The 17228-nt window shown below is 39.6% G+C and overlaps 1 protein-coding gene across 1 annotated transcript; it reads right to left on the bottom strand.

The window, feature by feature from the left end:
- Positions 1-688: 688 nt before the first annotated feature.
- Positions 689-12313, bottom strand: LOC131245613 (ribose-phosphate pyrophosphokinase 4-like). The gene is made up of 7 exons (XM_058245186.1): positions 11917-12313; positions 5439-5754; positions 2992-3087; positions 2629-2697; positions 2246-2374; positions 1142-1241; positions 689-1062 (listed from the first exon to the last, which is right to left on the bottom strand). The coding sequence occupies exons 1-7, from the start codon at positions 12054-12056 to the stop codon at positions 929-931; spliced, it is 984 nt and encodes a 327-aa protein (XP_058101169.1). The 5' UTR covers positions 12057-12313; the 3' UTR covers positions 689-928.
- Between the last annotated feature and the right edge of the window lie 4915 nt (positions 12314-17228).

Here is a 17228-nt window from a genome sequence, read left to right as displayed (position 1 = left end):
GGCCCTGTGAAGTTTTCAATGGTGGGGCATTCAATCACCACTGTTTACTATAGTATGGTCCACCTGAGAATTGGATCTTCTTAATTTATATGGAAAAATGGATGTTAAGTGGATATAGAATACATGCATCATGGATGGGCGGAGTTGATATAGAATACATGCATCATGGTGGGCCCTGCTGTAAGGGCCGCATCGTCTTAGGTGAGGCCAGGGCGGCACCTAATCCGTTCCCATGCCAGAGTGATACGGGTGGGCCCTACACATGGTTCCAACCGAATGTTTACATTGCCATACGTTTCCAAAGCATAGATGCAAATTCTCAACATTCACAAAAACAGTAATTGAAAAAGAATACAATCCTGAAATCCTGAAACAATGGCAAACCAGAATAGGAAAAGATGATGAAACAAGACTCCAACGCCCGTTTGGATGCAAACTTCAGAAAGGGAATTTCCACAAAAGGGGTCCGCGATTTTGTCAGTTGACATGCTGAAAACCAATCTGATTTGTTTTCTGCAAGTGGGCCTTTTAGCACCTATTTTGATGAGGGATCAAAATGGCAGCCAATCACACAACATGAACTCCGGTTTAGCTCAAAACAGCATTTAGGCATCAAATGCCCGGGTGCATCCAAACAGGCCCTTGGGCCAGCCAGACACATCTTCAGGAAATGAAAGAAGGAACTCAATGAAAATAAAACCATTGAAAGGCTTGGATGCCCCAAGATACAAATCAGCTAACAAGTAGATAATATAGTTCAAATATCCATAATAGCTTTTAGATTATTTCAATTAAAAATACATAATCTAGTGTTTTAGTCCACATGCATTTCTACCAAAATGATTGTTTTGAATGAGCCACCACCTGAAATTCTCTGATTGGTCCATCAGCTGCTGTTGCCGCTGTAACAGAAGTGGCCCCACAAGCTTCAGATGTGAAGGGCATCTGCAATGGATCCTGCAAGACTCAGCACCTCGAAAGGAGCCCTGCCGGCAATGGCCTTCACAGTAAGAGGGCAGGAATCTGTGACCCAAAAGTAAGCAAAGCCCTTGTCTGAGCCTTCTGAAATTGACATAAGTGGAAATTAGAACCTTGTAATGGGATGTTGGAGTTTAGACGGATGCCTGGTGAGTATATTTACCGGAATTTTCGTGTGTAAATCGCTCCCATGATTGCTTAGGAAACACGGCATGAGTGACGTAAGCGCTTACCATTGTTGCGCCATGAGCAGCCAAAACTTTCTGAGAAAAGAGAGAGAGAGAGAGAGAGAGAGAGAGAGAGAGAGAGAGAGAGAGAGAGAGAGAGAGAACAAGAAAAAAAAGAATGACAGTTCCATCATAGGTAAAATTCATCATATAAACTCAATGTTTATTGGTTGAACTTCTATTAAGGCTTTTTTATGAATGGAATGGCGATTAGCGTACTTTTGGAGTTCAAGACTTTGAAAATAAATAAATAAATAAAAACTGAATGAGGAACTCGATTCAACCCGACAGAGTTTCGAGTTCACTTGGGTTTTCAAATTTTAAAATTACGCTCTCAACAAACTGAAGCTTGTTGGCACACAAGGTGCTCCTTTATTGGCTCAAATACTGAACTAGATGACTTGGGCCCCATTATAGACAGGAGTCAGAGACCGCTGTACACAAGTATCTGATGTGGGACTAAACCCACAAAGCAATGCCTAACACAGATAATGATAAAACCTTGGACGATGTTGAGTTTGTATTCTCAACAAGAGATTTGTAGCCTGAGGCTTTGCAACTACTAGGTGGGTTTTCAATTATAAAAAGTGGGGCCCATCTTTCAGCAATCAAGAACACTTGTATGTTGCTTCCCACCCCAAGTGGACCATGCCCAAAAAAACTCCTTGATAGGAGAATCATTACTTTTCGATCTGTAGCCTACAAATAGATGGAAGAGAAATACAGCAAATGTCCATATTCAACTGAAGAAGTCCAAAGATTGGGGACTGAGATCTTAAGATTGAGGAGATTGTTTAGAAGCATTGTCCCCACACCAGGGACAACAAAACAATGGTCTGGGCTACTGGAGCCTGGGCCCCACTTGCCAGATGTAAACCCTTGCAGGCTGTGCAATGCCACAGCTAACATATCCTACAATAGCTACTCCATATGTAGGGCAATGCCACCCTCAAAACATTTCTACTTGGAGTATGAGGCAGACCCCTCGGTCAAGATTCTATGAAGGAAGAGCGATGGAATAAAGGAGAAACAGTCCTTACCTGACACTCACGAAGTGTCCCTCCGGACTGCACCAGATCATCGACAATGACAACATGGCGACCGGCAGGATTCCCCTCCTTAAGACGAACAATCCTCTTATCGCCTTCACGAACCTTAGTGCAAACAACCTGCCATGGCACCATTCAACATTACGTGCCAGATTAATACAGATAAACAACAATACATGTGTTAAATATCGTTGGATAAGATATCTAACCATGGATCCTTACTCTTGCTTGGGTGGTAGACTCTCAGGAGTTTCAACACCCGGTCAAGGGTTCGAGTATCCATAGGTGGTGAAATCCCACTACGGAGTGAGTGTGTGGGGTGTGTGCGCGTGTGCAACAAAAAAATAATAATAATTTTAAAAAAGATATCTAACCATGGGAAAATGCTGCAACTGCTTGTAAAATCGCTTCCATGCTCCATCATCTGGAAACGCCACGCATATCTGCAAGAAATGCTAGGCTATAGATCACTGAGACAATATTGGGATTTTAAAACCTCACTGGTTAACTATTGCCAAATGCAGAAGATGAATATTTTGACAATAACCAACTTGGTGGCACACAAACAGGAACAGATAAAAACACATACGGACAAGCCAAAAACCCATCTTAAAACAAGTCAACCCTGAACGGCTGGAACAAGGCTGTCATGGTGATGATGATGACACATCTAAAAACCTTGGGTACCAAAAGATGTAAAAAGAGGATAGGCTACAGTGGGAGGGCTCGTAACTCACATTGTCAGCATCAGGAAGCTGGTGAAGGCGTTGTTTCAACAGCGGGATTCCAGTTTCAAAGCAAGGCAAAACATGATCCCCAAAATAAAATCTTTCCTGCATAAGTCAAACAAGAGAGTGCCAGAAAGATGGCAAAGTACATACAGTCAAATGGTATGGGAAATAAATACATACTCAGTATTAGGAACAGGAATGAAAGAGATATGGATGCTCCATTTACCAGATTAGGCACAAGAGACATTTGCTTAAAAGATAAGAATAACATAGCATGATGCCACATGAAGTTTCTCTTACAAACCACAAAAATATGCACAGAAAATATTTTAATTGTCCACTGAAATTTTGTTTTCCAAGGCGGTGATATGACTACATACAACTCATCTTCATACTAATATATGAAGAGAATAACTTCAATGCTCGGGCAGAGAATGATGGTTGATACACAGGCACTAAGAAATTTGTACACGGCATACAATTAACTCAAACTGAACCGTCCATATTGTGGGGCCCCATTTCAATAGATAATGAACAAAATTTACACTAATTTGATTTTCTAACTGGACTTGATGGACATTTAATGGGCGATTGAAATGTAAAATAGTCAATGGTCCAAAGTCGGCAAAGAAATGTCGATTAATCAGATCTTAGAATTGATCAATTGAACTGATTTTGAAGTTCTGACTTATCCATGGTAGGTCCCACGATTTGGACTGTTTAATTTGAGTTAATTTATGCCACAAGATTTCGCTTCCCCAAAAGACATGCCTACATATCATGCCTTGCTAATAAGCTATACACAAACAAAATCATATATGCATCTGTTGTGAAATAAATAGATGAGAAATGATTATCGTCATGACGAAGCAAGATATGTAAATCATCGGGCATCAACTACTTGTGCTCTATAGATGCATGAACCTCAATAGGCTGGAAACGTCAGGTCATTTATTTAATAGAACACAACTGATTACATGGTTAAGCTTCTACTGGGTGGTAGCCAGAAATTCTGTTATGGAAAAAGGACCTAGCAATACATGCAATTGGTGTATGAAACAGGAACTGCCCCTAAATTAATAATGTACACTCAGAGCAAACTAGAGTTTGGTTGTTTAAGCAGAAGTGTTCCACCATGCGTTAGGTAGCTTGGAAAGCAGGAGCTACATTAGCTCAGGTTTTGGAAGCCCCATAGAAGCCTAGTTAGCACCTGTAGAGGCATAGGCCATTGATCACCCATCATCAGAACCAGGGTAAGCTAGGTCAGAAAGTAGCATCTGGACACCGGCTGAAGAGTCAGAGTGTGTAGATCCAGAACTAGTAGACCACAGTTTCATCACAAATTGAAGCAGAGGCAGTTGAAGATCCAATAGCAGATCCGGTTGTTGAGGTAGAACCAGCTCCACTAATAGCATATCCTGTTTCAGTCGATCTGATTTGATCAGCAGGTGCGAGGATAGCAGAGACAGGGATAAATGCTTTGTCAGCAGAGATGACAGCAGGGGCAAAGGCAATCAACGAATTGACAAGGTGTAAGCAGAGGGATAGAAAACCATTTTCCACCTTTTTCCAACCAAAATCTCAACTGAGATAAAGAACAGACACTTGAGATTTGGAGTGGTTGTGCAACCATCCACCTCCAGAACCAGATTATCCAAATGTATTCTTAAGGCCATGTTTGGAAACCATGGATTCCGTGCCAGAAAGCAGTAAAGGAAAATGGTTTTCCTTCGATGGGACAATTTGTGTTTTTTGGAGGCACGGGAATGAAGCACTTCTCTGTTTACCCTAAGAAAATTCCCCAATCCCCTTTTGAAACAAAGGCGCGCAAGACAAGGACTGAACGTCTTGCTCTGAACGGCCCCTTAGCATTGTTTAAAAACACCGATGACAAGAACTGATTTTTTTTTTTTTCTTTTTTTAAAGGATATGAACTCAAGTTTATCTCTCGGGCTCAGATCTTTTCTTTCTTTATTTATTTCTTTCTTCTTCTTTTTTTTTAGGCAGGTATGCGGGGCTCAAATTGGAGACCTCAATGTTGAAATGCAGGCTGTCTACCATTGAGCTAAAGGCTTGAACCGTAATATTACTGCAACATTCATAAACTAAGATCACATACGACAAGGAATGATCTTTTTTCTTTTTTTCTTTTTTTTTTTTTTGAGAACAACAATGGATGGAATTTTGTAAACAAAAATATGTACAGACGAAGCAACTAGGTATGGGAAGTCCTCAGTAAATTGCATAGAAGTCTATGACAAAATATTGTGTTTTCAATCCTGTATGCAGAAATAAACTACCAAAAACCTACAGTAGTTTGATAAAGCAAAGAAGCTATATAGACATATAGATCTTTTTGCAAGCGTGCGCGTGTGTGCGTGGAGACATCGCTTCCCAGAGATATAAATAATGCTTAAATGTGCATACCAGCTTCAGTTCTAAGCAAGACCAACCTGCAAAGCATGTATATCATAGATGACTAAACTAGCGGGACCGCCCCTTGATATGGGTATATTTGACAGTATCCGTGCCATGGTAAAGGCAGTTGCTACATCTCCTTCCTCTTCCATGCGTTCAAACGAACCAGTTGGAAAGAATGGTAAAACCAATGTAAAGGAAGCAACAAACAGTCGCGGCAAAGCAAATATGACAGAGATCTGCTCGAAAATGACACAGGGGGAGCTGAAAGAAGCCAGGAAAGCAACATGTTGGCCTCTGATATGCTGTGCATTGTTAATGAAAAGGTTCGGGAATCCATCATCAAAGCTCCTGAGACATGCAGAAGATGCATCACTTCTCCCTCTCTAATGAGAATAACCCCACTAACAGAACAAAAAATCATAGTCATCCTTTGGATTTCATAACAGCATTTAACTAAGAATTATTTTGAAATTTGAAGTACACTAAAGGTTATAAGTTATAACAAGGGTTGCGATGCATCTAAAGAAAACAGTTCAATTCTAACTTCCAAGTACAAAAGAAAATAGTAGTTGGATAATATGAAGTAGATTTCAATAGTAAGTATAAAGAGCTAGAAGACATGTATCATTCAGAAAAAGAAGAAGACGAAGAAAAGATTACGACTCTGATTTCAGCTTATTCATGTGTATGTATGCGTGCATGAGAGATAGAAAGGTGTTTACGGAAGAACCCTTTTAAATATCTTTTCTCCATAAAGTGCATGCAACATGGGTTGAGGAAAACAATATATAGTATGGGTGTTTTATCTTGTGAAAGAGGGTTATCAAGAGGTTGTTTCCTCTTTGAAACAATGAGAGATGTCCTACCTAGGGTTGGCAACTGGCCAGGCAGCCTGCCTGGGTCAGCGAGCCCAGCCTAGCTCTGGACAGGGCTTGGACCTATTAGCTTGGCCCATAGACCCAGCTTGGGCCTGTCATGCATGGCCTAATCAATTTCAGGGCTGGTCTTGGGCTCATGTCATTTTCACCTAGCTTGGCCCAGCCCAACTTCATATCTACATGTGTCCTGTCCTATAAATATCTGTTCCAATGATTGGTTAGGCAACACATGCAACTTGCATGTAGACTATTGGTTTTCATTTTTCTAAATGTCTATTTCTTTATGCATGTGCGACCAATGTTTTCAAAGTTGAATAAGATTGTAAAATCACAAGAATATGGAAATTGTAGATCGTAAATCGCAAATCATAGGTTTTTAAATCTTTTACACAAAACATAGGAAAAATCTGAAAATTATTCGGAAAATCTAGAAAAAAAAAAAAAGAAGGATACAATCAAATATTCATTATTCTATCATTGCACATCATAATGTGTAGATATTTATAGAATATGTTACAACCAACATTGTTTGACACTATTCAATTTTTTATTTTTTATTTTTTAAAAAAAAAGCAGCTAAATGTGGTCATTTCATTATTTCAAAGGTTTTAATGAAGTCAATATCAACTTGAAAAAACTTGACTTCGAATTGAAGAATAACATTATCAAGAACTGAGATGATTAGAAATCTAAAAGGTTTCCAAAAAGTCTGAAATCTAAGGACTCAAAAAATTGTTTTTCAACATTTTGTCGAATCATCAATTTCAAGCCTCATATAGATGTATTGTAAAATTAAAATATAAACTTAAACCCAAAAAAAAACATTGCCACCAACTTAATAGACTTCAAAATAATGGCCCCCTGGAATCATAAACACTGTTATGTTTTAAAGTCAAAGTTGTAAAGTGTAATTTGTTAATGATAAGTTTTCCATTATTAAACAGAGAATCAAATAAACCTTTCGAGTTTAAAATCACGTAATGAATCCCTAGAAAGACACAACTTGAATTCAAGATGTGACAAAAAGAAATTAAGTCTTTAAGTTGAAGTCAAATCCTAACTACCACTATCATATTACATAGAGGTCAATAATGATCCCAACCTTCTATAAAAACATTCCAAATAAATCATAGATCAATTTGGTGTCTCGACTCTTGACCAATTAAGAGGCAAGAAATTAGGGTTGTACATCAAGCCGAGTCGAGTCGAGTTGAGGAGGGCCAAGCTTGGCTCGACTCGTCCATGCTATACTCGAGTTCGAGCACGAGCATGAGCTCGAGCTCAACATTGAAGCTTGGCTTGTTTGCCAAAGCTTTCAAGTCGAGTTCGAGTTGAGTCGAGTTTACCTCGAGTCGAGTTGAGCTTGTTCATATGTCAATTTATTATATTCAAAAATAAAAATAAAAATAAAAATCTCCAATCATATATTTATGTGTGTGTGTGTGTAAATCATTAATCACCTACTTTTGTGGTGGCCGAATGGGCTAAACGGGCCTGAGACGAGTCACCGAGTCGGGATTGGGCGCGGGTTGCTCGAAGTCGCCGAGTGGGTTGCACGGGTTGCTCGGAGAAATCAGGAGAATGAGAAAAAGAGAGAGATAGAGAGGGGCAGTCGGGCATAGAGTCTTGGCCTGCCGTGCTGGGTGCGGCCATGCAGGCTGCGGCGTGCTAGCTGCTCGTGCTCAGTAAGGTAAGGGAAGAAAGAAAGAGAAGGAATGGGGACGGGTAGGGTCGGGTAGGGTTTTTTACTAAACAGTTTCAACTTTTAACTTTTTTTTAACTTAAATATATATATATATATATATATAATATTAATATTATATATATAATATTAAAATATATTAATCAAGCCGAGTCGAGCTCGAGCTCGAGCTTCGAGTCGAGTTGAGTTGAAATGCACCATGGTCGAACTCGGCTCGAACTCAACTCGAGCTTTAGAAAACAAGCTTGACTCGGCCCGAGTCGGCCTTTCAAGCCAAGTCAATCCGAGCTGACTCGAGCCGAGTCGAGCGAGTCGAGCGAGCTTTTCGAGCTAGCTCGACTCGTGTACAGCCCTACAAGAAATCACAATAAAAGCTCCATAATTAAAGGTTGAAGATAAAATGAATCATTTAATTTCTTATAAAGAATATTATTATTATTATTATTTTAAAAAAAAAAAAAACTGACTTGTTTTAAAAAATTTCTTAAAGCCCCACCCATTTAAGAACATAAAATGAAAGCCAAATAAAATTCTAAAAAATAAGAGAACATGAATAATTTAAATCGTAAATCAGGAATCAAATCACAAACCGTAGGATTCAAATTAAGAATCATAGGATTCATCCAAAAAGGAATTCAAATCATTTTGCGTTAGATTTGACTCAAATCCTAAATCGTAGGATTTTAACAACTATGCATGCAGCCGACCTAATCAATAGATGGATTGAGAACTTTCACCCTTAGAAATAGGGATTTGATCAATTTCGGCTGGGCTAGGTTAGTGGTGCCGGAACAGGGTTTGTGGATGCAGGAGGTGCCGAATCTGTCAGGAGGTGGTGCCGCAGGGGTTTGCTGACGCAGGAGAGGCCGGATCTATCAGGAGGTGGTGCCGGTGACGAAGGAGGTGCCGGATCAGGATGTGCAGCTGAAGATGGTGGAGCAGGGTTGGATTGCAGGAGATCGGTATGGCTCTGATACCATTTAAACAAAGAGGAGACAATCCTCCTTTGGTTTCTTGTATATGAGACAACCCTAAAGGGTTGAATATATAAAGATCTACAATCATCTATACAAGGTAAATAATAAAAACAGAATCAATTATCTATACATGGAAATTAGCTATACAAGGCATGCTTCCTGTCTAACATAGCCTAGGCCCAACCAATTTTTAGTGGCCTCAATCTCGAGCCTGTTGTGTAGGACAATGTCGGACTAGGTGACGCAGGGATGAACGTGATGAGGTTGATCACCGTCTTCTTCAAGGATAACTACTCCGAATCCACAGAGCTTCTCCGAACTCTTCACAAAGACTTCTCGAATCCACGAGGAAAGAAAGCAAGAAGAATAGAAATAAATTCTAATAAATTCGTAATTTGATAGATTATTGAAATAAACGAGTTCACAACCCTTCAAATAGGGATACCAAGCAATGGGAGAGAAATCAAAACAAACTACCACTAAAACTCCTAGAATTCGCAACGTACTATAAATAGTAAACTTACTATTTATAGACGGTCACGATGCCTACTAGTGTGCAAGGTTTTCGGCCAAAAATAGTGTCCTATTTGGCTTCGCCAAGCTGTTCTCCTAATTATTCTAAGCACTTTTCGTGTTGGGCGCAACTCCTAAAGCCCAATGGATGAAGAGTTATAACCAAACTAAAACTTACTATTTGTAGTAAAAACGGAATTAAAACAGGGAAACAACCATCGATCCGGGGGTATTTCGCAAATCCGGCTTGCGCAACCTGGCGTAGCGGGTTGGGTGGCTAAAGTAGCTCGTTCTACCCCAAAATCATATATTTTACGCCCCGATAACTCATTCCGGATTGCGAGATACGCCCGATCTAAGGTCTGACGGTCTGGATCACTTCTGTCGTCAATCGGGCCTTTTTTGATCCATCTTGGCCATGAAACTGTCCGTGACCTGCTCTACATCACTAGGGCCTTGGCCTTATACTGTCACACACACACACACACACACACACACACACACATAAAAACCCTTCTTTTACAGCTCTCAATAATTTGAGTGACCACTCCTAGCTGGCCTCAAGAAAGCAAGCCTTGAGACACCTCATTCATCTCTGATGACTCCCCCTACTCCCAAGTTTCTCAGAACTACCATTAAGAAGATTTTACAAATGTGCAAGTAGTTTGTTACCAGTTTACGACATGCATGGTTTGCTTTCTTCTCCAAAATTTGATTTTACTAAATTTGCATAACTAAATACAAGCCTTTTTAAATGTATCCCAAAAAGTTTAGACATTACTGGAACTTCTTTCGCACCCTAGTTTCACAATTTCCTACACTCTCCACCAAAGCTTTAGCCACTTTCCAGGATATAGTCTACAAAGCCCATCATCAGGGACAACTACAAGGACTGGATTTGGAACCAAATCAATAGAGAATGTGCCGCTCTTGAGCAATCTTTAGTGGCATTATGAAGGCCCAGCTATTCACAAGACTGAATGGATGTTGTAGGGTCTTCATCATAGGGGCTCAGCCACCAAAGATATGAGGCCCATGACCCCGCACACAGCTTGTTTCAACTTCTATGACAAGAATTACTACCTTCCGCGAAACATTGCTTCTAGGTGGTGGGATTGGCAAAGTGTCATCAATTGCATATGTTAGCGTTATCTGAAGATGGCTGAAAATGAGGTGTGCCTTGTGGCTACTCATCAGAAGCGTTCCTTATTGGATAACTTGGACAAAGGGGCTAATATGCAGTTGTCTGGCATAAGTTCTATGCAACTCCCTCCTCACAGTACACATGGCAAACACGTGTGGTCATCAGGACTGTTGATCTGGAGGACCACTATGTGGATGGGCAATATGCCTAAAATTGCAGTGATTGTATGACTCTCACTGTCAAGTTGTTGTGAGTCTTTCTGGTTGAATGTGACCTCCTGCATCTAAGCTTTCCAGTTGCAAGCAACAGATTGGATGGCACCACAGTCCAATCCTTTTCCCTTTTGGGATGTGGCCTATCCACATGGTGACCCATCAGATCGACACTCATGATCACCACATGTTTTCCATGTAAACCATGCGGAGGGAGCTACATAGAACTGACTACAACAAGAGCTGCACACTGGAATTCATCTGGAAGACAAGCGATTCCTCAAATGGCATCGCCAGTTATATGGAGTGAGCACTTCCACTTAAAGAGGTAGCCCGCAATTGAAGTTAAAGACATGTAACCTCATCAGCCAAAGAAGTTTCAGTTTTAACCACAGAAACAGCATTGATAACTTCCACAACAAGGATGATTCTATCATGAAATGAATTGAAAAAAGCAAGGAATAAATTACAGATACAGGAGAGAACCCAATTCTCATCAGCAAGTACATTTTATTGCACGTTTGGATGCATTAGCCACTAAGGCAGCAACAGAGATGAGCATATTTCTACCTCTTCTACATTTCAGGGAATCTAAACATAGCACAAACATAGTACATGGTAACCTGAGCTAAAATATACTTGTTAGATTGCTGAAATTACTACCAAAACAGAAACAGCAATTCAAGACAAAATAAGAAAATCAATAGGTTGAAAGAGAAAAAAAAAACCATTTGAGATTACAATAAACACTCCATCAAAACCCAACTGTTAGATAAAATGCAGAAAACCCAAGTCATGGAAAAAAGAAAACTACCTCAATCCATGAAAAACATGAAAAAATCAACAACCCAAAAGAGAAAAAAAATAAGAAGAAGAAAGATAAGCCATACAAGATGAGCATGAACAAAAAAAACAAAAAACAAATTCATGACAAAAGGTAGAAAATCAAAGCAGAGGAAGAAAACCCAAATGCAAAAACTGCAGGAAGAAGCAGAAAATCCATGTAACACGAAAATCAAAACCACCAATAAAGGGGTAAAAGAAAAGGCAGAAGCAAGTAGAGGGGTTAGAAAAGAGAACCCACCTCCAATTTATAGACTGGAGCTGAATGCAGTCGGATTGAGCAGCGACTTTACGAGCGAGATCTTCCGACTCTACACAGTAGAAAAGGTGTATATCCTTCCTTTGCTTCTCCATTGCTGCTTCTCCATTGCTGCTCTCCATTGCAGCTCTCCGACACTCCCAAAGGCCCCACCTTTTCCTGTATATATACACGAACAGTACCGAATATAGTATCTTTCCCGTGTATCACGGGTGGGTCAGATGACACTGACTGCTCGGAGGGAGTGTGGGTCAGATCCCGGGAGCGGAATCGGCGCCTTTTGGAGACTGACCGGAGACCGCCGTTTCGGAAGTGGACTGAGATTTTATAGCTGAGTGCGGTTTGTGTCCGTTAAAAAGACGTAAGTGCCCTCTTGCTGCTTAGAAATAGAGGTACCTGTTTGCCTGTCTCGAGGGGTATTCATGGTTTATAATATTCTGGTGTTGGACTTATATGCTAGTTCTGCGCCATTTAAGAAAGGTTGGTGACTCTTCATTCTTCAAACGTACACATGACATAGTTTTAACGCAATCAAGGCCGTCCAAATCACTGACCTATTTATGGATGGAGCAAGATGATAAAGTCCACCGAGACAAGTCGCCATCATTTTGCAACCACTCATCATTTAGAACACCCACTTCTTTTTTTTTAACCATCCACCCACTTCTTCTCCTTTTTAACCATTCAATTGATTGCCTGTTTTTTTTTTTGGGTTAGGTTGTTAGTACACGCCCGTGTCAGTACACACACTCCATGCTAGCCACCCCCGGCTGGGGATTGATACCAAGACCTCAAGTGTTGAAACGAGTTATCTCTGCTCAGTCTGCTAGTTGAGCTATGGATTTGGGTGTTCCAATTGATTGCCAATAGTGGGGTTATAACTCATATATATATATATATAGAGAGAGAGAGAGAGAGAGAGAAATGCTTAGTTGGACCGTCCAACTAGTTCTAATTAATTAATGCTAGTAAACGTGGAAAGAGAAATTGCTTTCAAAATGACCATTGGCTTGAGTGGGACCTTTTGTGCTGATAATGTAAAATCCACCCCGACCATCACATGTGTCACATCAAGTTAGACTTATGGACTGAAAATAAACGCCATTGGTAGTTCAGATGGAATACACAATTGGAAACAGTGTGCTAAAAAAGCTCACCCTCCAAAATGATTGTTTGATGAGGCCCCCTTGAATAATGTATGGATTTGATTTTTAAGTCCCACACCTAGCTTTTACTTTCGCATCTAATGGTTGGAGTGGATTTCACATGCTCATGATTGGGTCGCGTAAAAATCAAAGGTGGATGTCTCTCCCTCAAATATTCCATTGGTGTGGCTCACCTGAATTACAAATCTACATTATATTTTCTCTCTAGCCCTACAATGAGATTTCATATCTAATGGTCGGAGTGGATCTTGCTTACATGATAAGGTGGGCCATATAAAAAATCGTGGTAAGCTCTCCCCTACCGTGAAACTTCTTCGGATTCCCCGATAGAAAAAGTGCCTATTCCCAAGTACATTGGGTGCAGCCTGTACATATGCAGTTCTGTGCATTCCTCATCCTGGGCCTACCCGGATAAACGTATTGTATATCCATTCTCTACATCTATATTTTTAGCTTCTGATGAAACAGGATTCAAAAAACGAAATAGATACATGTTTCAGGTGGACCACAACATAGAAATAGTGGTGATTGGCCATTAAAAACTTTTTGTGGGCCAAAAGTTTTGGATTAAGATGAAATTTATTTTTATTTTTATTTTCCTTCGTCAAGGTCTTTATGATATTATCAATAAGTTAGGTGGAAAGTAAAAAAATTACGTTGGGCCCTAGGAAATTTTAATGGTAAAAGTTCAATTTTCACTATTTTCTATTTGGTGTGGACCACTCGAGATTTATTATTTATTCGTTTTTGGATCAATGTTCTAAAATGACCTAAAAAAACCAATGGGCCAGATGGATATATAATACATACATGAAGGTGGGCAACATGGTCAGGGACAAACTGTGTTGCATAAGCATTGGACTGCACTTAATGCATTCTTCATATTTATCCTAGCATGCTCTTTTTATCTCGTAAGGAAGCAGGAAGAAGCTTAACGGTGGAAGACGAATGTCTAACCTTATTTTCATTTGGCCCACCATGATGTCTTGATGTGCATGTGAAATCCACTGAGACCATCAGATATGTGATCTTATTCTACGTCTAAAGACAAAATATCAGGTTGACTTCTTATTTAGGTAGGACACACATAGAACAGTAAAAGGAGGGACATCAACCTTTGATTTTTACGATACCCATAATTATAAGTGAAATCCATTCCAACCATTAGATGCCACATCAAAAGCTAGGCATAGAATTCAAAAATCAAGCACATATTTGATTTAAGTGTGCCTCATGAAAGGAATTATTTTAAAAGGTGAGCTTTTTTTTAACACTATTTTCAATTATGCGGTCCACTTGAACCATGGATGGAACTGATTTTCGGTTCTTAGATCTAACATGGAGTGACACACATGATGGTTAAGGTGGATTTTACATTAACACTACAGTGGGACCCACTCAAGTCAGAGATCATTTTCAAAAGACCTCTTAAAAGGCTAACGTGAAGCAAATGGCATTCTCTCTCTCAACATTAATTAGCATTAGAGAAAATTTTTCTCATTAAATGCCCAGCTAGTTGGACCAAAATTCACCATCCAACTTAGTTGTGTGCATGCATCTCTCATATATATATATATATATATATATATATGTGTGCGCGCGCGCGTGTGGGGAAATGGTACTATAAGGTGGACCTCATGGGAACTTCATGAGGTCAAGCGGTGTGGGCCCCATTGTGATGTGTGTTGAACATCAACACCTAGGATATCCCCAAAATCAGCCATATACTGAACTCAGGTGGGCCATACCATCTAAAATCATGTGAAGACATGCCTAAAATATATAAAAGCACTTGATGGGACCCACTTGAGTTTTGGATACCTCTGAAACTTGGTCTAGACTCTCATCCAAGTGGGACACACACAATGGATGAGATGGATTTGTGAACCACATCTTGGTGGGCCCAATAAATGATTATGAATGTTTTAATGGGAGGATAACCCCTCTCAAGTTCTATATGTGATGTGGCCCACCCAAGTCATGTATTGACTTGATCTTTAAGCCCGTGGCCAACCATGGAATGGTGCATCTGACTGATGGGATAAATGACATCAGGGTGGGGTCACACAGCTTGAATTCATGGGAAGTTAGGTCAACCTCATAATACCATTTCCCTGTATATATATACACGTGTGGACCACCACTTTTCTTAACATAGACACAGAGAGATACTGCACATCCACATTGGGACCAACAATTTGGATGGGCTTGATAGCTGTACCTGGGATGAATCACCACCGTTATTTAAATGGTGTATGGATGGTAGGGGCTGTTTCCCGGAGTATATTGCTTTATTTATTTGGAACATGGTTTGTAAGTAATGCGGGTTGCGTACCAATGCTTGCTAGTACATGATGATCTGTGGCCCCACCATGATGCATATATTTTATCCACTCCGTCCGCATTTTTTCAGCTCATTTTAGGTCTTGATCCCAAAAATGAGACAGGTACAAATCTCACGTGGACCACGCGACAAGAAAAGGTGGGGATTGAACACCAACCGTTAAAAACTTCTTAAGGACCACAAAACTTTTGAAGTAACTTGATATTTATGTTTTCCTTTCATCCGGGTCTTTTTTTTATCTAATCAATGGGTTAGTTCGCAAATAAACATTACAGGGGGGCTTGGGAAGTTTTTAATGGTGAGCATTCAATCACCTCTATTTTCCTGTGGTGTGGTTCACCTGAGATTTGGATCTACCTCATTTTGGGGATTATGCCCTAAATGAGCTGGAAAAATGTACCGGACAGTACTGATGAAACACATGAATCATGGTGGGCCCACAGATTACTATCTAGTAGCCAGTTCGTTATTGGTAGTGTCAGCATGCAACGCGCCTTGTTTTTAAATTGCACGTGACTGAAACACATGGCAAAAAGTAAAATTTCAAATCCTAAGATTTTGCCTTTTTCATTTTGCTTTTTAATTCACTGTAGTAAATATTTGTAAATATGTAATAATTATTTATTAATGTAATTCTAACTTAGACTGCTTTGACAACTAATATTATTTCAATTCAACGTATGTTTTCGTTCTCAACCGTAATTGTGCATGTAGGCGACCAATTTGGAAATTGCTTGGTGTGGGTCATTCAAACCGATCTATCACGTATCAACAGTAATGATGTTGGAGATTAATTTTCAGAAATAATTTTAAAAATAAAATTTACAACAAGTTGAAGCACGTCGCTGATATGTTATCATGTTGATTTGAGATCGCTAATAGGGTTAGAGGCGAATCGCTTCGAGGATATATACGACAAGCCTTTATAAGGTCTGCATGCAGCAATTACAAAAGGACATTCACAGGTACTCGGTTAACACGGTTCTCTTCTCTGGCAGACTTGTCGAGTGCCCAAACTTAGTGAATCAAAAAATTCAACCAATTCAATTGTTCTTGAATAATCTTAAAAAGAAATTATTTAGAGAGTTTGGATTAAATTCTGATTAAATATGTTTATGTTAAATGGTTTTTGGACCTGGAAGGTTCAATTTATATAGCATCTAGGGTGCGGACTGTTGCTAGATGGTCATTAATGGTTCATGACGTTTGTGAAATATTTCTAAACGTCAACACTGAGTTTCATTTGTTTCTGATAGTTAAACCATCAAGGATTGTTTGTTTTCGGACCCAATTTCATATGTTTTTTTATCATTAGATCAGCAATATAGGCGTTGGATCATCAAGGACTGTTTGTTTTTTATTTCTAACCGTCAACACTGAATTTCATTTATTTCTGAAATTTAGACCATCAAGGATTGTTTGTTTTCGAACCAAATTTCATATGTTTTTTATCATTAGATCAGCAATATAGCCGTTGGATCGTCAAGGATTGTTTGTTTTTTATTTCTTACTGTCAACACTGAATTTCATTTATTTCTGATCATTTGTTTGTCTTCGAACCGAATTTCATATGTTTTTTTATCATTAGATCAGCAATATAGCCCTTGGATCATCAAGGGTTGGATCATCAAGAATTGTTTGTTTTTGGACTGGTCTAAATAAACTGGCACAAAGTGCACCTAATAGGGCCACTACAACCACATTATCTTAGTGCCCACGTCCTCTCCCACTCCCGAGCCAGGTTGGAATATGTAACCCAAGCATCTCTCTCCATTGCTCCAACA

Source organism: Magnolia sinica, chromosome 5 (genome assembly GCF_029962835.1).
Source record: "Magnolia sinica isolate HGM2019 chromosome 5, MsV1, whole genome shotgun sequence".
Classification (NCBI taxonomy): domain Eukaryota; kingdom Viridiplantae; phylum Streptophyta; class Magnoliopsida; order Magnoliales; family Magnoliaceae; genus Magnolia; species Magnolia sinica.
This window is presented reverse-complemented; position numbering and strand designations above follow the sequence as displayed.

Excerpts from the sequence above, each read along its gene's own strand:
- LOC131245613 (XM_058245186.1), bottom strand. The coding sequence starts at position 12,056 with ATGGAGAGCAGCAATGGAGAAGCAGCAATGGAGAAGCAAAGGAAGGAT. Across the intron at positions 5,755-11,916 it reads CTCCAGTCTATAAATTGGAG|GAGCTTTGATGATGGATTCC; the intron begins GTGGGTTCTCTT and ends TGCATGTCTCAG. Across the intron at positions 2,375-2,628 it reads AGTTGCAGCATTTTCCCATG|GTTGTTTGCACTAAGGTTCG; the intron begins GTTAGATATCTT and ends GTGCCATGGCAG.